This window comes from Oreochromis aureus, linkage group 9 (assembly GCF_013358895.1).
Source record: "Oreochromis aureus strain Israel breed Guangdong linkage group 9, ZZ_aureus, whole genome shotgun sequence".
Taxonomy (NCBI): domain Eukaryota; kingdom Metazoa; phylum Chordata; class Actinopteri; order Cichliformes; family Cichlidae; genus Oreochromis; species Oreochromis aureus.
Genome location: NC_052950.1, coordinates 9,382,337 through 9,402,107, shown reverse-complemented (window position 1 = coordinate 9,402,107; position 19,771 = coordinate 9,382,337). Strand labels below are relative to the sequence as shown.

The 19,771-nt window shown below is 39.2% G+C and overlaps 3 protein-coding genes across 4 annotated transcripts; 1 reads left to right on the top strand and 2 right to left on the bottom strand.

The window, feature by feature from the left end:
* Positions 1-1,435: 1,435 nt before the first annotated feature.
* Positions 1,436-4,547, bottom strand: LOC120442055 (leukocyte elastase inhibitor-like). Its single transcript, XM_039617800.1, has 6 exons — positions 4,433-4,547; positions 4,244-4,386; positions 3,047-3,124; positions 2,792-2,881; positions 2,479-2,671; positions 1,436-1,488 (listed from the first exon to the last, which is right to left on the bottom strand). The coding sequence occupies exons 1-6, from the start codon at positions 4,545-4,547 to the stop codon at positions 1,436-1,438; spliced, it is 672 nt and encodes a 223-aa protein (XP_039473734.1).
* Positions 4,548-7,745: 3,198 nt separating this feature from the next.
* Positions 7,746-8,440, top strand: LOC120441702 (lymphoid enhancer-binding factor 1-like). Its single transcript, XM_039617021.1, has 2 exons — positions 7,746-8,085; positions 8,221-8,440. The coding sequence occupies exons 1-2, from the start codon at positions 7,897-7,899 to the stop codon at positions 8,383-8,385; spliced, it is 354 nt and encodes a 117-aa protein (XP_039472955.1). The 5' UTR covers positions 7,746-7,896; the 3' UTR covers positions 8,386-8,440.
* Positions 8,441-10,065: 1,625 nt separating this feature from the next.
* LOC116311280 (leukocyte elastase inhibitor-like) lies at positions 10,066-19,527 on the bottom strand. 2 transcript variants are annotated; one of them, XM_031728336.2, is made up of 10 exons: positions 19,413-19,527; positions 18,399-18,580; positions 15,574-15,768; positions 14,900-15,040; positions 14,169-14,286; positions 11,965-12,107; positions 11,043-11,120; positions 10,786-10,875; positions 10,529-10,709; positions 10,066-10,399 (listed from the first exon to the last, which is right to left on the bottom strand). In XM_031728336.2, the coding sequence occupies exons 2-10, from the start codon at positions 18,573-18,575 to the stop codon at positions 10,173-10,175; spliced, it is 1,350 nt and encodes a 449-aa protein (XP_031584196.2). In that variant the 5' UTR covers positions 18,576-18,580; positions 19,413-19,527; the 3' UTR covers positions 10,066-10,172. The 2 variants fall into 2 exon arrangements, with proteins under 2 accessions (XP_031584196.2, XP_039472954.1); XM_039617020.1 differs by having other exon boundaries at positions 19,318-19,477.
* Positions 19,528-19,771: the final 244 nt, after the last annotated feature.

The following is a 19,771-nucleotide window of genomic DNA, read 5'->3' as shown; positions in this document are numbered from 1 at the left end:
ACACAACTCCAATGTACATTCAAATGAAAATCTCACACTTTTCACATGTGGAGAATGAATAATAAGCTGTTGTGTAGAACAAAGTCCCAAATAAAAAATGTCCAAGGGTATAGTCCCAAAAATTCCCAGGGTGTGAAAGAAAATAGGGGTGAGAGAATGTCAGTCAGTGGTCTCATGTATAACCAGCTGTGTGTGAAAGTGTCAGTGATACAGTCCTACCACACCGCAAGGTACAGCAGATCATCTAGTGGAAAAGAAGCGAATCTCAGTCTCTCTAAGTCCAGGTGGGAAGGCTCGCCATCTATTTCACCGGAGGAATCCACCTCAGGAACAATTCAGCATACAAAAAACCTGACCTGTCAACAGACAGGGTCAGAAGAGCAATTCAAATATTAATTATGCTGTTCTAGCTATAATTCTCAACTTAGAATTTTGTTGACATCATATTCGACATCAATTTACAATTAAAATACTCAAATTTGCAAAAATAAAACATCTCTCTTACACAAACTATGCATTACTGCAATATATTGTCAATATTCTTATTTGTACATTGCAAAACACTTCTTAGAATAGAATAGAATAGAATAGAATAATCCTTTAATTGTCCCAATAAGGGGAAATTTGGTTGTAACAGCAGCCAGAAAGACACATATACAAACAAACAGTACACAGGACACAGAACAGAAACATACACAATTTTTCTTACATATTTACATTAAGGACAATGGTTACTATAAACAGAGTACTGTACAGTTATTAAATTAAATATAAATAACTACAGATAAGAGGCAAACCAGGTTGTAGTGCTAATCGGTTGATTAACTTATTGCAGTTACAGCGCAGATGTAAACATCTATGATTGTTGGGAGCAGTTCTGATTGTACAGTCTGTATTCTTCAAATAGAATATGAAAACATTACAACTTATAACCAAACTAAGTAAAGGTATTGCATATGCAACAATTATTAATCAAACAATTCAGATAAATTCAGTTACTGAACAATAAAGTGCAAAACAGACTTAAACTGAGGCATCCAATATGTGCTCACCGATGTCAGTGCATCACGGCCGAAGACAATGGTATGGTGTCTCTCGGTCGGAACATGCAGGGCTCTAAATAACGTAACAGGGTATGGGTTTTTTTTCTTTAATGACAGTAATACGACGTGAAGAAAAATAAACATAAGTTGCGCTTCAAGTGTTACCTTACTTCTGGGAGCAGATTGAGATGAACTTTCAGGCAGTTGATAACAACTAGAGCTAATGAAGGCTAACAGTTTAGCTCCACGAGGTACTTTCTAAAGTCGCCAGAAAACTGCAGCATTCGCCTGTTTACTCACTCTGGCTACTTTTAACATGAAAGGCAGCTGATAACCAGTGAACTTATGTGCAGCACAGTTGGTAGCAACTTATATCTAATACTTTTTCCAGCTCAAAATTTCAGTTTCTCAGGGTTCAAAGTTTTGCAGCGCAGCTCTTTTTCTCCTGCCAGCACGCGACTACACACACGTAGCAGTGAAAACAGAGCAGGTGGGTGGGACATACAGCGGCAGGCTGCTTTCCCATTGGCCAAAGCGTACTGGGACCTGTGCATTTCGATTGGTTGGGCAGGCTGTCTGAATTTGAATTGCTCTTCTGGCCCAGTCTGTTGACAGGTCAGGGGTTTTTTTTTGTATGCTGAATTGTTCCTGAGGTGGATTCCTCCGGTGAAATAGATGGCGAGCCTTCCCACCTGGACTTAGAGAAACTGAGATTCGCTTCTTTTCCACTTGATGATAATAATAATAATAATAATAATAATAATAATAATAATAATAATAATAATACATTTTATTTGAAAGCGCCTTTCAAAACACTCAAGGTCGCTGTACACAGTAGAGTAAAAAGCAACATAAAAGCAAAGAGTTTACACAATCATAAAACATAAACAAATTTAAAATAGCAAAGTGGAGAGGTTATGTGGGATAAGCTATTTTGAACAAGTGGGTTTTGAGTTGGGAGTTAAAAGAGAGAAGGAAGAGATATTTCTTAAATCAGGAGGTAGGGAATTCCAGAGTCGTGGAGCAGAGCAGCTGAAAGTCCTGCTCCCCATGGTGACAAGGCGGGGGAGGGGACGGAGAGTGAAAGGAAGAAGAAGATCTGAGACAACGAGATGGGGCGGTGGTGTTAACCAGATCAGAGAGATATGGAGAGAGAGATGATGAATAGCTTTAAATGCGTACAAGAGTATTTTGAAATTGATACGATACTTGACCGGGAGCCAATGAAGCTGCTGCAGAACAGGAGTGATGTGATGGACAGAAGGGGTCCTGGTGATGATACGGGCAGCAGAATTCTGGATGCGTTGAAGCTTATGGATGGATTTTTGAGTAAGACCAAAAAGAAGTGAATTACAATAATCAATCCGGGAAGTAACAAGGCTGTGGACAAGAATGGCAGTGGCATGTGGGGTGAGAAAAGGACGGAGACGATTAATGTTGCGCAATTGAAAATATGCAGACCGAGTGACCTTATTAATGTGTGAATTGACTCCATTGGTCAGGATTTTCTCCAAGTCATACTTCTCCTCCATCTTGAATCGAGGGAGCTTGACATCAACCTCGTTGGGGCTCATCATGTCTGGGCGAGTCCAGTCCGCAAAATTCTGATAGGTCAGCTCCTTCTCCAGCTGTGCGGATACATTGTCACTGGCTTGTATGATTGAAATTGGCCATTTCCTTAAAGTACTGGTAAATGGTAAATGGCCTGTATTTGTATAGTGCTCATAGCGCTGGTAAGTGCATCTTACCTTTTCCAAGCCTGTGGTATCATCTTCTATGTCATTAGGCAGGAATATGAGCATGCTGAGGTCATTTCCTTTATAGGGCATCTCTAGACTCTGTCCAGAAACATTGTGTTTTATTTATTACTCCATCAAAGATGATGTGACTTCCTAATCTAGAAATATAGGCTGATATTTGTAAAGAAAAACAGTCATAAAAGTTTAGGTCTTTTGGATCATGCTGGTGAAATCCTGTAATAAGCTGAAAGTGATGGATGTTACCTTGCAGTTGGCCTCAGGAATGGTCGCAAAAGGAAATTTACTTTTCTGGTGCATCATCTTCACCGGCTTAGTGTCGTTCTGAAAACAAGAGGAGACAAGAGAAATGTTTTTTGTGTTTAGTCCTTCTCTCCAAATTATCTCAAAAATTTCTGTGTCATGGTTTTATTCCAGCCATTGAGTGGATTTGGATGTAGAGCACACGTCACAACACAATTTGTTCTTGTTAGCCGAAGTTTGTGATGTGCTGTTGTTTTAGATTTATTTGAGAATTTATCGGATATTACATGAATAATAAACGGTTTATGCAACTTCTGTTTTTAACCAATTGACTATGTTGTCTTTGCAGTCAAATAAAATGTTTCAAACTATGACATTATGTGTGTTTTATGTGTGTGGTACAGTATTAACCACAACTGTTGAGAGAACTTGTGCTGATGGGCGTTTTTTAACAGACATAATAGACATTGTGCTTGACTCCTCCAGGTGGTGTCGTTTTCTCAGCTCATAAACTTAATATATATGTAGAGTAGTGACATCAAACCTCTTTTACATCACATACATACAGCCCACTTTAGTATTAAGTGGGCCAGTAAGACTGACCTTTCTGCAAGTGTAAAGAGTTTTAACAACACATTTAATCTCTGAGATAACATAATATATGAAAAAGAAGTGCATTTTCAGCAGTATCTCTGTTTTTCTACCTCGAAAGAAATGCTGACACCCCTTAAGTTAAAGGATAGAACCCAGATTCATAGCCTTGCATAACTGCATAAAGTTGGAAAGGATCGTCCTAAAAGCACGATATTATCCCCTCAGAGCTCCAGGCTTTATGTTCTCATTCAGCAAAATCCACAACTTGTTTGTAGTATTACAGATCAACAGGGGTGGCTGTGGCTCTGGTGGTAAAGCAGATTAGCTACTGATCGGAAGGTTGGTGGTTCGATCCTCGGCTTCCCCAGTCAGCAAGAGTCCCCAAGTATCCCCAAGTATCTTGGGCAAGATACTAACCCCAAATTGCCCTATTCATTGGAGTGTGAATGTAGATTAGTTTGCACTTGCGTTTAGAAGTGAATGGGTGAATGAGCCATGTTGTATAGAGCACTGAGTACTCCGGGAGAGTAGAAAAGCGCTATATAAGAATCAGTCCATTTACAAAGTATAACTGCACCATCCTATGCTGCCTTTCTGCATTGTTACCTTGTTCAGTCGAAACTGCGCATCAGCAGTCATCTCCTCCTTAAACTGCGTGTTCCAGCTGCCCTTGAAGTAAATGGCATTCACGACAACCAGCTTCGTCAGGCTATCCACTGCATCCTGGCTTAGCAAGTCCTTGATTTTATCTGGTAAAAAGAATTTCTGAAAACTATTAACGATGACGTTTCTGACTGTGTTTGTGTCGGTTTCTCTTCTGCCAGCTTTGGTTTTCAACCTCAGTAAAGCCGAGGACCTGTAGGACGGAGGAAGTTTTATTTGGGTTGAACACAGGAATCACTGTTGACATTTTCATAGTTTGTGAATATGTGAATACACACTTGTATTACACATGTTAGTTGGATATAAATATGTTTGAGCAGACATTCTGTGCTGACCTGCTTCCCTTTTGGAAATAAAACAATAAATCCACATAACAAAAGTCTCAAATTTAAGGTTAAATATGGAGGATTATGGACACTTACAAAATACCTTTAGACCCCTGAGGTAGGCATCAAAAAGAGACTCTGTAGGCCCCTCATGAGGTCAGCTTTAAATGTTTTCTGTTTGCTTTAATTTTTTTTTTTAAACATTAAATTAGCTGTCACGTGCACGCACTCTTTCAGAAGTGCATCTGTAGTTTCTGCTGCAAATATCTTCTGTATTTCTGTGTGTGAATATGTGAATGCATACTTGTATTACACATGTTAGTTGGATATAAATATGTTTGAGCAGACATTCTGTGCTGACCTGCTTCCCTTTGAGATATGAAAAACTAATCCACATAACAAAAAGTCTCAAATTTGAGGTTAAATATGGAGGATTAGGGGCACACATTTCACCTCTCCTCTATGGTAAATATTGTAATGAAAGTATTCAGCAGATTAGAAAAAGGCATGCATGTACATATTTCTGCACTCAACCAAAAACTCTCAGGTAGCGTACATTATTTATATTCATACAGTTAACTGTAATTGGACACTGACACATTTTTAAACAATTTGAAAATAATAAAAGAGGAAACCTGACAAACACAAAAAGTATCAATTTAAAAAGGAATAATTTACAAGCTACAAGATGCAAAAAAACACAAAAACATGAGCAAGCTACAGCTCCAAGAAGGCAGTGAGTCCTGTCAGTTCAAACAACTGGATAAAATAAAATATTAGAAAATGTTCATAGGGTACTGTAGGGCTCTTCTGAAACACTTCTAAACAAGCATGTTTACTCTTTTTATTGAAAGCTGTAGCAGGCTGTATGTGTAAAATAGCTGCGACTTTATGCGCTCCATAATTTGAGTCATAATCCAATTTAACTACTTTTTCTTTAGATGTTATTTCTTGTAAGGTTTGATTAATTAAGTATCATTATGTGTTTGATGTGTATAGCAACTGTAGGACTTTATAAAAGAACAGTAAAGCAACAACTGACAGTTGTTTTCTTCAATAACTGAAGGATTTTATTGCAAATTGTATCAGAAATATTAAATACATTCAACCCACAAGCTCAAAACAGAGACAAACATGAACCTTTCTGTGGATTGTTTTGTGTCTGTACTTATGATTTAGTTACTAAGGAATAGGGACCCTGACCTGCACTGTGGGCTCAGTGGGGGCCCAAGAAAAAGTTCTGCCCGGGCTCCCTGAGGTGGTTGATCCAGCCATGATGATGACTGTTGATGAAGAGATGCTGGAAACAAACAGGAGTGCAGTGGAATGTTTATGTTACCTGGCAACACAATGGAGTTCAATGGTAACATTCTTATAGAACCTGACACATAACAACAGTCTTTAGGCAACATTTTCTTCACCTTTAAACGTCACTGAGTGAACACATACTCTTCAGAGCAGCGGAAGAAAATCTTGAAACTTCACTTTTAAACTGGATTTTATAACATAGAACTGAACCATCACTGAATATCATTGGTGAGTACTTAAAGAGGTATTTAAAGGTCATTTTGGTTGATTTCATGGAACATCTAAATAATACACTTAACTCTTTCAACCCCACAATTTGTCCTTCAATGTTGTGTGATGGAGTAGTGAACCAGGAAATTTACATCATGTAAAAACACAAGAATCAAGAAACAAGAAAGAAAAATTGCAATTTGGTAAAACTGTGAATCTTCAAATATATCTAAATATTTGAATAACAGTTCAGACGTCAGTACTTTAATCCTTAACACTGAACACACTGTTGGTACAGATTAATCAAATTTTGGGATGCTTTAATCTCTAACAATTCATCATATTGTACTAGTTTATCACAGGAATTTCTGCATTTGAACAATTACAATATAAATGCAGTAAAGTCTTGAGCTAACAGAATTCATAGTTTGGGGTATTAATTACTTTTGATTTTTCATAGTTTTGAGTTTGGTTTCAATTAGTTTGCAAATGCAGCATTTTAAAAAATTTTTTTTTAACTTCTTTGTAAAATAAATATCATATTTTCAAGTGTGACGTACCAGTTTTTTCACTGATAAGTTACATCTTGTTCCCTCATAGTACTTGTCCTTTGTTTAGTTCTGTATTATATAAGATGTCAGTCCCAGTCTAAGAGGATCAAACCTTCCTTTTGTGCCACAGGAGCCCAGACAGAATCGGTTCGACATTCTTCTGGATGAGTTCAGACCCAAACAGCACGAAAATGGACAACAGGGAAGATCTGGAACATAACGTGCCTTGCACTTTTGACAATGTAATGTTTGGGCAAACACCCAACCTCCACCTCCTCCTCTTTTGCCCACTGGAACACCTGTCCTGCCTTGGCCAGCAGCAGAGACTGGGTGGTTTGTTAACAACACCTTCCCGGGATCTTGTCTTCCTGCATCTCAGCAGCAAGGTCCACTCACAGTTGCTCCCACCATTATGAGGCCAGCTTACATGTACAGAGAGCCAGGGACAGATAACCAGGGACAGCTGAGACAACCAGAGGTAGTGGCAGGTGTCATTAGAGTTTCATTGATAAAAGTGCTTAAAACTTTTGCATGCTTCAGGCCAAATGAAGGAAAAACTGTTTTGTTTGAATGTAAAATCAGTCTGCTGTCACCTTTCTTGTATTTTACCCTCATATAACTTTGCTGACCAGTAAACTTCTTCACTGTTAGTGAATCATAATTCTTAAGAGTAACTCAGTCAATCTATGTATGAATGTGGTTTTAAGCACATCTCCTCTTTCTACTGATCAATTCTTCCACCTAGTGGATAGATGATAGTGTTGCAGCTTGTCTCATCACCTGTTGTGTGTTTTGTGTGTTTCAAGACTAATGTGCTCACAACCCCGATAACGTGCTCCAGAACCTGCGTCCTGTTGGAGTACTGTACGTAAAACACACAAACACTCCAGTGAACACAGCTGCTGAACATCTCTATATTCATAACTTCTTTCTGTTATCTCATATCTGTCTCCCTTCATTTGTGTAGGAACGGTGTACCGATGTATGATTATGCCACTCCTGCTCCTCCACCTAACACCTCTGCTCCAAAGTAAGTTTGCTCTGCTGCTTTTGTTCACTGATCTACAAGTTTCTGTCATTTCTTTGCAGATGTCTGCAGGAATTATTGTAATTATCCATTAATGGTGCCTGATTTCATTCGGTTTTACAGCTTGTCTCATGTTTTTGAACTGCTTTCCTCACAGTTGTACACAGTGGTAACATGTGCTCTTACTCTGTGTTTTATTCCTGTAGAAAAAGAAAGTGCCGAGCCCAGCAGGATGAAGATCGGCCATACGTCAAGAAGCCGCCAAATGCCTTCATGCTCTATCTCAAAGAGCAGAGGCCAAAGGTCACTGCTGAACTCAATATCCCTGGAAGTGCAGCCGTAAATGCAGTGGTGGGACAGAGGGTAAGTGTGTAACTCTGCATACATTTATGCATCTGTTAATGTTGTCTGCTCATGTTTTTGCATGTGTCCCAGCTGTCCTGTAGTTATGTGTAGTAGCAGTGCTCACAGTGTGTTCTTATGGTCTTCTGTCCACAGTGGAAGTCGCTTTCAAACGACCAGAAAGCCAGATATTTCGACCAGGCTGAAACAGAAAGACGGAATCATGCCAAAGAGCATCCAGCCTGGTCGACCAAAGAAAACTATGTATGTCCAAAGTGCCAACATGCAGTTCATACATGTGTGCATCACTGCACTGAATGATGAAACAGTCACTGCACAGAGTTTGTATCAGCTAATGAAAATTCTACTGTGTTTGTTTTCAGGGCAAAAGAGGAAGAGAATCCGACTTAGAAAAGGTGAAAGAAGATTTCTTGGTATCACAGCATTTTACATAAGAAATGTAATGAAAACGAGACAAAAATGTGTTGAAAAAAAAAAAGAAGACTTAATGTATTTTTGTTTGTGTTGCAGAATCTGCATGTGTACATGAAGAAGAAGAAGAAGCTCAACAAGCCAACCACTTGCGTATGAGGCCAACTGAGTCACAGCCATCTTCTTCTTCTCATTCATTTCTGACAGAGCCACATGAGCTGCCACAGACAAAGCCAGATGATAGCAGCCTGCCTCGCCAGCAGCCAGTGTGTGTGCAACTGCCAAACACACAGGCATCACCCTATACACCTCTCTGTCAAGAAAATCAGGTCTCCCCTGCCTCTCACATGAATTTCCCTGAGGACACCTCATTGGACTCCCCTGTTGCACCCCTTCAGTTCCAGACAGAGGAGGCCTTTGTCACAGACAGAGAGGAAGAACTGCTGTCAATGCTGGAAGCGCTTGACCCCCTCCCCATCACTGCACAGTCTCAACAGCCCTCACCCACGCCTGCTTCTCCTGTAGATGCCTCTCAAACTGCATCAGTTCGACCCCAAGTTGATTTATTTCAAGACAGAGATGAGCCCATCTGTTTTGCTGAAATTCAAGAAGACATGTGGTCAGTGCTTGACTACCTCCCGTCTCTCAGCAGGCTAATGTGCTCTCCTCTCCTGATTCACACAACTACTCGACTCCTAAACGAAATCTCATCTGTCCTGCTGATTCCCCTCCATCCAGATTGGCGTCCTCCCTGTTGCATTCACTGAATTGCAGTCAACACCCCCATCTTTTGCGAACTTATGAAAAATATGATTTCACTATAGACTATTGGGCTGATTCCAACTGAATTAAACTGTTACTCCTGTTATTTCAACATCTCTCTTTGTGTAAATAAATAAAAAAAAAAAAAAAAAAAGATGCTTCTGTCATAAGTTACAGCAGGATGAAATAACCTTCATGTAGTTTATGTTTTTAACACTGCAAACCTTTTTTAGTTCTTTTGTTTCCTTTCATATTCAGCACACATCTGTCAGTGTCCACTAACTGTCAGGGAAAAGCCAAATAAAAACACTGTGGGGCCTTTTGGGACACGTGCTCATTGGGTTTACTCATAGATATCAGAAATGATCTGTTCTGTATTCAAAAGATACACGAAGGATGTTTGTATTAAATGCAATATAGTGACTGATCATATGCTGGTTTCTTTAGGGTTTTTTTCACCACTATGTTACATAAATCCAGTTTCTGACTGAAAAGGAAATCCTTTACCATTTTCTAATCAAATTCCCTGGTTTCCCATGTCAGAAATGTCATGGCTGAAAGGATCATCGCACATTGAGCTCAAACCTAAACTCTTGTGTAGTGCCACTTTCCATGTTGTACCATTTGTATTTGTGCAGATGTCTGAAAACCATTCATTTTAAAAAGTCCTGGTAACAAGAGACAGAGGTGACTTGATATATTACAGTTACTTTCCAATTTACAGAAATGATGTGACTTCTGACGTTTTCCTAGCAGGAAATGTGCTACTGTGGGACACTGAAATAATAAACAGCAAGGCACTTTTTGTTTTAATAACATTTCTTTACTTCATTTGTATGAACTAGGTTTACATTACAAAATCTTATACTGTATATAATGTGTTATGTTTAATTCATGTCAATGTCAGCTAGTGTTTACTCGGGTGAGCAGTACCGGCCCACAAAGAGAATGCTCTTGGTGGGTTTATGTTGGATGAAGAAGATGAAGGGATGGTCGGCAACAAACTCAACCGGAATCGTTATAGAGCGGACTTCCATGGCAACCCCAGTGGCAGCAGCAGCCTCAGTTCCTTCTTCATTTACATCCACGAAAGCCTTGTGGACAACTTTGGACAATATCAGCTCATTTGCTGGAGACATTCCTAGTAGATGAAGAGCCCAGAAATCAGCTATGGTTTTTTTTCTTTAACAGATTATGTTTTGCAGTTTTTTTGCTCTCAATATAACTGTATAATTGATTCAGTATGTCTCATCGGTGCAATATTTCTCACCAGAGAAGTCACTCTTGTAGATATCAAAAGCGTCCTCCATTCCCATTTTTGTCAGGATTTTCTCCAAGTCATACTTCTCCTCCATCTTGAATCGAGGGAGCTTGACATCAACCTCGTTGGGGCTCATCATGTCTGGGCGAGTCCAGTCCACAAAGTTCTGATAGGTCAGCTCCTTCTCCAGCTGTGCGGATACATTGTCACTGGCTTGTATGATTGAAACTGGACATTTCCTTAAAGTACTGGTAAGTGCATCTTACCTTTTCCAAGCCTGTGGTATCATCTTCTATGTCATTAGGCAGGAATATGAGCATGCTGAGGTCATTTCCTTTATAGGGCATCTCAAGAATCTGTCCAGAAACATTGTGTTTTTATTTATTACTCCATCAAAGATGATGTGACTTCCTAATCTAGAAATATAGGCTGATATTTGTAAAAGAAAAACAGTCATAAAAGTTTAGGTCTTTTGGATCATGCTGGTGAAATCCTGTAATAAGCTGAAAGTGATGGATGTTACCTTGCAGTTGGCCTCAGGAATGGTCGCAAAAGGAAATTTACTTTTCTGGTGCATCATCTTCACCGGCTTAGTGTCGTTCTGAAAACAAGAGGAGACAAGAGAAATGTTTTTGTGTTTAGTCCTTCTCTCCAAATTATCTCAAAATTTCTGTGTCATGGTTTTATTCCAGCCATTGAGTGGATTTGGATGTAGAGCACACGTCACAACACAATTTGTTCTTGTTAGCCGAAGTTTGTGATGTGCTGTTGTTTTAGATTTATTTGAGAATTTATTGGATATTACATGAATAATAAACGGTTTATGCAACTTCTGTTTTTAACCAATTGACTATGTTGTCTTTGCAGTCAAATAAAATGTTTCAAACTATGACATTATGTGTGTTTTATGTGTGTGGTACAGTATTAACCACAACTGTTGAGAGAACTTGTGCTGATGGGCGTTTTTTAACAGACATAATAGACATTGTGCTTGACTCCTCCAGGTGGTGTCGTTTTCTCAGCTCATAAACTTAATATATATGTAGAGTAGCGACATCAAACCTCTTTTACATCATGGGCCACATACAGCCCACTTTAGTATTAAGTGGGCCAGTAAGACTGACCTTTCTGCAAGTGTAAAGAGTTTTAACAACACATTTAATCTCTGAGATAACATAATATATGAAAAAGAAGTGCATTTTCAGCAGTATCTCTCAGTTTTTCTACCTCAAAAGAAATGCTGACACCCCTTAAGTTAAAGGGTAAAATCCAGATTCATAGCCTTGCATAACTGCATAAAGTTGTATCGTCCTAAAAGCACGATATTATCCCCTCAGAGCTCCAGGCTTTATGTTCCCATTCAGCAAAATCCACAGCTCGTTTGTAGTATTACAGATCAACAAAGTATAACTGCACCATCCTATGCTGCCTTTCTGCATTGTTACCTTGTTCAGTCGAAACTGCGCATCAGCAGTCATCTCCTCCTTAAACTGCGTGTTCCAGCTGCCCTTGAAGTAAATGGCATTCACGAGAACCAGCTTCGTCAGGCTATTAACTGCATCCTGGCTTAGCAAGTCCTTGATTTTATCTGGTAGAAAGAATTTATGAAAACTATTAACTATTACCAAAGATGCACTAGTTACTGTACAACATCTTCAGCTATAAAATCAGAAAACAGGACAACAGCAAGATGGCTTTTATTTTAAAAAAAAAGGGTGGAAAAGCTTTATGATCAGTATAACAGGGAACAAAAATTGTAGATGCTAAGCCTACGCTTGAAGCCACTGAGGTGGTTGTTAGCGGGGGTGACGCGATGCTACTGGTATGCATGAATTAATACAACAGTCCAATAACTCCAGCAGTACTTATCTTGTCCCTTTTGGTCTTTATTCCAACATCATTTTAACATAACACCGCAGCGGTCACAAACCGTTTGCCTTCTTATGATTAACAACACACCTGACGCCGATTACGTGCGTCTACCTTAAATACCTTAAATAAACCTACCATACAGAAACTAAAAAAGGTGACCTCTAGCAGCAACATAAGGTATCAACCCAAAAATGGCTCCTACAAAAATAATGTCTTCTTTCAATTGGGATTAAGACTGTCGTCAAAGGACTTTGCAAAGAAAAGCGTCTGGACTTCTTTGAGTTGCTTGAAGACGTTTCACCTCTCATCCGAGAAGCTTCTTCAGTTCTAAGGTCAAATGGCCGAGAGTCCCAGATTTAAACCCAGTGGGAGTATCCCCCCAAAGAGGGACAAAGGACCCCCTGGTGATCCTCTAATCACATGAGCCAAGGTGTGAAAGCGGGTGTGGGACCTAATCAGCCAGGGTTTCGGGTGAGCTCATTGTGAAACCTGGCCCCACCTTGTCATGTGAATTCCTGAGGTCAGATGGCCTTTCATGGATGTGAGAGGAGAAAGAAGCCATCTATGTCCACTGTGAGGGAACTCAAAACTTGATTATAGAGGCAGACAGTTGGTGTACGACCACCAACTGTCTGCAAAGATGGTCGCCACAGTGAGTTCCCTAGATGGCCTTTCACTTCTCTTTCAAACCTGAAAGGGAGTGAATCCTGACCTCAGGAATTCACATGACAAGGTGGGGCCAGGTTTCACAATGAGCTCACCCGAAACCCTGGCTGATTAGGTCCCACACCCGCTTTCACACCTTGGCTCATGTGATTAGAGGATCACCAGGGGGTCCTTTGTCCCTCTTTGGGGGGATACTCCCACTGGGTTTAAATCTGGGACTCTCGGCCATTTGACCTTAGAACTGAAGAAGCTTCTCGGATGAGAGGTGAAACGTCTTCAAGCAACTTAAAGAAGTCCAGACGCTTTTCTTTGCAAACTCCTTTGACTACGATGACCTGGATGACTGAGAACCTTCACAGACACGATTAAGACTGTCTAATTTCCAGCAGGTGGCACCACAGTCCTATAACCCTCATGGAAAGTCCTTGTTTCCTATAATTATAGATGGTAGGATTATAGGATTATAGATGATAGATTTATAAAAGCAATGAATGAATTTCCTGCTGCACTTAAGATAATATAAAGATATAGAATCAATAGCAGCCAATCCTAAATGAGCCTGAAAAATAAAAATATGTTAAAGACACAAGTAATCAAAGTAGAAGTACCCATCACATCAGACATAATATAATAAGAATAGAAGAATTGGCCTCCTACTTACAGCAACATACTGCTGTGATGGTTTTATTAATAGCATGAAACCAAACAGTAAAACCCAGAGATAATGCTGCTTAATACTGAATAGAAATTAGACTGGAAGAACTGGAAACAGAAAATAATGTGGACGGTGGACAATCCGGTAATAATGTCTCAACTGAACACAATACAACTGATCCCCGAGGATTTACAGTGGAGATCATTTAAAGTTACACACATACAGATAAAACTAGTTTACAACCAATAACCTGAATCATCATAAGAAAAGGGGGAGCCTATCATTCAGTACTGTCTCCTAGAAATTATATCTACATATATCTAAATGATTTTCCAAATATATGCTAATATATGATACATAATGCATTTCCCTGATTTTGTTCAGAGGCATTAGTTAAAGAATGAATTGCTGAAGAGGGCTCGCATTCACTTGCTCACACCACGAGCGTATGCTTACCTCGTGTGTGCTTCTCCACCCAGCTGTTGATGTGGACCCTGGCCTCCTCTGCATTTTCTTTGAAGTCCACAGACTCGAGCTCAGCTTTATAATGCTTTTTGGTGCCTTTTAAAAATTCCTGGAATTGTGAAAATAAGTCACTCGAAACAGATTCAACAAACTACGGAGACTTCAATCAAGTTCAGTCACTGTGTTAAAATATTTTCAGTCCTTTGGATGCAGTTGAAGCTTGAACTAACCAGTCAGCCTTTGTCTAATAAAAGATTAAAGCAAATAGCTTGTTGGATGCCAATTTAAGTAGCCAGCATAGACGAATACACAGTTTGTGGGTAAGCTGGTTTGTAACCTTTCGGTTCAGATGGCGGCAGTTTTTGCTGACAAGTGTAAATTTCAGTATTTCTAACTATTAAAAAGATTACTGTTTTACTTCTTTATATATTTCTTTATACTATTTGCAAATAATTTAAGAGTTTAATCTGCTGTGATGACTGGAACACAAAGAAGAGAAATGGTGCCTTGTCTCTTGTCATGAACTGTAAATAAATAAAACTGTAAAATGATTTTATTTAATTTTAGTTTTATCTGTTTAATTCTATTTCTATTTGTGTAAGTGAAAATCCAGGGAGCAGGGAGAAACGTGCACAGCTTTGGTCTCGTGACTTATAACAGGGCCCACTCCACAGGTTAGTCATTTATTGTAAGTCTAAGTAACAACAGGTTTCTTCTCAAACCTCGAGAAACGTGTAGGACCGATCCCCATAAAGTCTGTTGGCAAGACTGAGGGAGTATGGAGCATCATCCTTGTTCAGATCAGTTAGTAGTTTGGCAAACTTGGCGTGGACATCATCCTCACCGGTCTGGGGTTTCAGACACTGTGAACAGCCAGAGAAGACTTACGTGTCATAAAGCCATGCTGAACAAAAGACAGATGAAAGACAGCTAATATGGCTAACAAAAATGTTAGTTTATTTTCATTTGGTAATAGTTTTCTCATAACTGACATCCAGTGAATGATTGGATTCAAAGTCTTAAGGAACTGAAGTGCTCAGTAGTAATCTGTATTTACAAGGCCTCCTGTATCTTTTGGAAAGAATACAGAAAAAGGAAAAACAGACGAAACAAACGCTCAAATACGTTAAACAGCTATAGAAAACTTTTATGTACGCATTACCCATCATGTTGTTATTCCAGCTCAGCTGTCAGTAAAACATTTAGAACATGTCTGATGTTATGCTTTTGTTGACACTGAACTTTTCACCTGCTGCATAAATCTGCTTTCTACTAATTCTGTTTTTAGGTGTTAGCTATGTGTTGGATATATGTGGTGGGAAGTTTGGTGTGAGATACTCTGGAGCTAAAACCTTGAATTTCCCTGTCAGATCACAGTTATTCGCTTTGTTACCACCTTGCGCAGATAGCCCGGCAGTCTGGTTTGCTGCTGAATCTGCGTCTGCATCTGCGTCCGTGTCTGCATCCGTGTCTGCATCAGCGTCTGCATTGGCGTCTGTAGCGATGACGACGATGACGACGTTTCTGACTGTGTTTGTGTCGGTTTCTCTTCTGCCGGCTTTGGTTTTTCAACCTCAGTAAAGCCGAGGACCTGTGAGGGAAGAATTTATATTTGAGTTGAACACAGGAATCACTGCTGACATTTTCATAGTTTGTTTGTGTGTGAATATGTGAATGCATACTTGTATTACACATGTTATTTGGATATAAATATGTTTGAGCAGACATTCTGTGCTGACCTGCTTCCTTTTTTGTAAATAAAAAAATAAATCCACGTAACAAAAAGTCTCAAATTTAAGGTTAAATATGGAGGGTTATGGACACACATTTCACCTCTCCTCTATGGTAAATATTGTAATGAAAGTATTCGGCAGATTAGAAGCCATGCATGTACATATTCTGCACCAAACCAAAAACTCTCAGGTAGAAGTACATTATTATATTCATGCAATTCACTCCAAAAGTACTGGACACTGACACATATTTAAAAAGCCCCAGGAGTGTCTTCAGGAACTTAAAAGCCATCTCTACTAGATTAAGATCATGACTCGGACTTGGCCATTGAAGAATATCCCATCTCTTGTCTTGAGAAACTCTCTGGTTTCTTTTGCAACATTTTTTGGTTTCTTTCCATTTGAACTGTGAAGCTTTGTCTAAATGATTTAGCTGAATCACCATAATAGCTTATTAGTGTCGGGTTTCTGGGCTTTATTCTGTATTAAAATATTAACTACTACTGTTATTAAAGCCACAAATCTTTCCCTTGCTTTGGCAAAGATCATCTGCTTTAATTTGCACTTTCAATATCTGCTTATATTCCACACATAATACTGATAGGAGCAAAACCAGCCTTTGTACACAAATCATAATGACTCCAAATCTGTTTGCCAGATTTGCAGTGAAATGAAATGATTGATGGAATCATTCTGTAATCCATATTCCTGTATAACCATCAGCAGTTTGGGGTTTTTTTGTTTTGTTTTGTTTTGTTTTGTTGCTTGCAGGAAACAATATTATAACAATTTACCAGTGTTCAGTTCACTTCTTCAGTAAATAGCACCACTGTGCAGTAGAAATACACCATTACAAGTAAAACATCTGCCTTTAAATGTTACTAAGGAGGAGTATACGGGTCTAAAAATATATATTGTTTCTGTATATAGAACATTATATATTATTGTCGGGGTTGGGCGGAAGCTGATTGTGTGGAGTGAGGAGGAGGACCCAAATGCAGACACGCAAAAACAAAACTTGATTCTAACAGAAAATGCGCCGTTTATTATGGCTGATTGAGCAACACAAAAATAAAGGGGCAAATCAATTCATAGCTAAACAATAACCTAAACTGGGGAAAACTAGAAAGAAAACACAAAACATCCTAAACATGAAAAAATGTGACGTGAAGACAATAATCATGAAAAACCTTTAAAAGTGGATGAGGAATGAAAACGCACAGATTAAGTGCACACAGGAGGTGATCAGGGGAAGCGGAAACACATGGGAAAACAGCTGATTAGAATGAATATAATGATGCCACAGGGGAAGTGAAACTAAACACAATGAACATGGGACACCCGACCTCTTCAAAATAAAACAGGAAACATAACGGGATGCAGATAGGACACGAGCTTGACAACACAGGACATGCAGACATGAAACATGACAGGTTAAGACACGCAGACTCAACATGACGAACCGAAGAGGGAGACTTAAACACAGGGGGTGATGAAACAAAGAGATCTAAGAAATACTGAACTAAAACACAACCTAGGCAAAATAGAATTCATTAAGATAAGTAAACTTGTAGTTGATCGAAATGGTTGAAACTCATTTACCTTATAATGTTGAGTTGTTTATTCAGTACAATATATTTTATTAGTTCATCAAATTTTTGCAATGCAAGGTCTAAATGTGACAAGTGGGATGGAACTACAGATAATATTAAAATATTCAAACAGGAATGTTGACCTTAAAAATGGGACGAAGTGTAAAGCAGGGCAGGGTAAAGGCTGATCATTTTTGTCATTTACACAGTAAAAACGTAAAGGTTAAAAGTGTATTATAGTTTAACAACTTTGGTTGAGAAGTTAAAAATCATATTTTATGTTTGTCAATTTTTTGTCCATCTCAACTTGTGTTTAAGTCACAAACACTAACGGGGGGGAAACCTGCCTGGGCTTGTTCTTGTCTAATTCCAGTAGCTAATCGGGAACTTGTCCTGACTAAAATTCAAATTCACAGTCTCCTGTTTGATGTCATGCTTCACAGTGCAGTGGAATTCATTATTCCTTTCCTGAACCTCAGCCAACACAAGCACTCCCTACCTGTTTTGCTGACACTGGGAAACCAAGTGAGTAATGAATGCCTGCACAGACACTTTCTCCTGTCACACCCCACTCTGCCTGTTGGGTTAAAACTTTCCACTAGAAACCCTCCCCAAACCTTCCCATTATCCCCATTATAAATATTTATTAAAATATATTTGTGATCTCCTATTAATATGTCCTTTCAATACAAAATAACCTGCTTTTACTCTCCTTTAAATCCTTCATACATCACTGTACTGTGCACTCAGTTACCCGAACACCTGAAACCACACCTTCCTCTTTTTATCTTGATGAGACAGATTCACACACACTTCCCGTAATATTTGAAAGCAGACACTCTGATCCAAATGGGTGCGTCAACATGTATGTATTTCACAACATGTGCATATTCTACCTCTGACATCTGTGTGGCTGTGCTGCCCCTCGCCCCCAGCATCAGCATGGCGAGGGCTGCAGAGATGCTGAGACCAGAGTAGAAGATATTTCCAGTGCTGTCCTCCTCACTCAACGTTTTGAGCATAGCCAGAGAGAAGGCAGTGCTAGCTTTGGATACAGGGACTGATGATGCCATTGTGTCTAAAACAAAGAAAGAAAATATATTAAACCGATGTCAGATATTAATCTGTTGATACAGGTTGCCACTTTTTTCTGTCACTTTTTTTGATATAGTGAGAAACAATCAGGCTTCTTATAAAATTCAAAGACTTAAAGCAACAGACACTTGTTCTTTATAACTTCTGCATTTCTTTCTGGTATCCTGACCTTAAGCTTGTGGGCAAAATCCTGTCTGATGGTGATCTGTTCCTACCTTTTCAGCATTTGTGGGTTTCTGTTTGTACACTCACTTTTTAAGGAATGTCCTCAAAAACTAACGATCCAGGAGCAATTTGGTGGCAATCTGTGTGTTTTTCAGTGTGATGATGCAAAAGGCAAAGTGATAACAATGCAGCTTGGAGATAATCAAATTAATATTTGGGATCCAGGAAACTCTTTGGATCTTAGTCTGATCTATAATCTATGATCAATCCTTAAAAGTGCAATGATGAGGCAGGGATGGGTCCTCATCAGTCAGGATCTAGCCCAGAAGCTGATGCCAGGAAGAATTTCAGAAGATAAGAAGCAGAAGGGTCACATTTGATTTGTTTCCCAATAAAAGAAACTTATGAAATGTTTATGATTATTCAATAGAAACATGTAGAGAATAAGCTGAATAAAAAAGGGAACATGTATAAAACACAAAAATTGCACCATTCCCAAAGTTTTTGTCAATGACTTCGGACAAAACGCATTTTCCTCATGATCTCTTCACTTACCTTTAAATCTCTGTTGATCCCGATAAACTGTATCAGAAGGTATGAAAGAAGAGCTGTTAGTCGCGTAAAGTCTGACCGTTACCTTTCTCTGTTACCTTTCTTATCCTCACGCTCCAGTAACAATGAGGTGCATCCTCTACTTCCTGACGTAAAATCTTCCTCTGACTCAAGGAATGATCCAGACTGTTTCAGTTAAATGACGCAGAGTTTAAGCCATCTCTGACACGCCCAGGCTCATGTAGGTGGCTTCAGCATGAGAAATAATTGAGAGTTCACACCCATTAGTGAAACATGCACCCACCCTGGTGGGTGCACATCTAGCGCCAATGGGTGTGTCTTGGACCCGTTTCCTCAAGTTACCCTGAAAAGAAAAAACTCATACAGAAAAGGGATGGATGGATAAATGGATGCTAAGAAGAAGAGTGCAAGTAATAGTTGATAGTCTATTTAATAA

Coding starts and splice junctions, on each gene's coding strand:
- LOC120442055 (XM_039617800.1), bottom strand. CDS start 4,547: ATGTCAACAGTGATTCCTGTGTTCAACCCAAATAAAACTTCCTCCGTC. Junction 4,387..4,432: donor GAGAAACCGACACAAACACA/GTCAGAAACGTC, acceptor TCTTTTTACCAG/ATAAAATCAAGGACTTGCTA. Junction 3,125..4,243: donor CGCAGTTTCGACTGAACAAG/GTAACAATGCAG, acceptor TCTTGTTTTCAG/AACGACACTAAGCCGGTGAA.
- LOC116311280 (XM_031728336.2), bottom strand. CDS start 18,575: ATGGCATCATCAGTCCCTGTATCCAAAGCTAGCACTGCCTTCTCTCTG. Junction 14,287..14,899: donor GGTCCTACACGTTTCTCGAG/GTTTGAGAAGAA, acceptor TCACAATTCCAG/GAATTTTTAAAAGGCACCAA. Junction 12,108..14,168: donor GGTGGAGAAGCACACACGAG/GTAAGCATACGC, acceptor TCTTTCTACCAG/ATAAAATCAAGGACTTGCTA.
- LOC120441702 (XM_039617021.1), top strand. CDS start 7,897: ATGTGCTCTTACTCTGTGTTTTATTCCTGTAGAAAAAGAAAGTGCCGA. Junction 8,086..8,220: donor ATGCAGTGGTGGGACAGAGG/GTAAGTGTGTAA, acceptor TTCTGTCCACAG/TGGAAGTCGCTTTCAAACGA.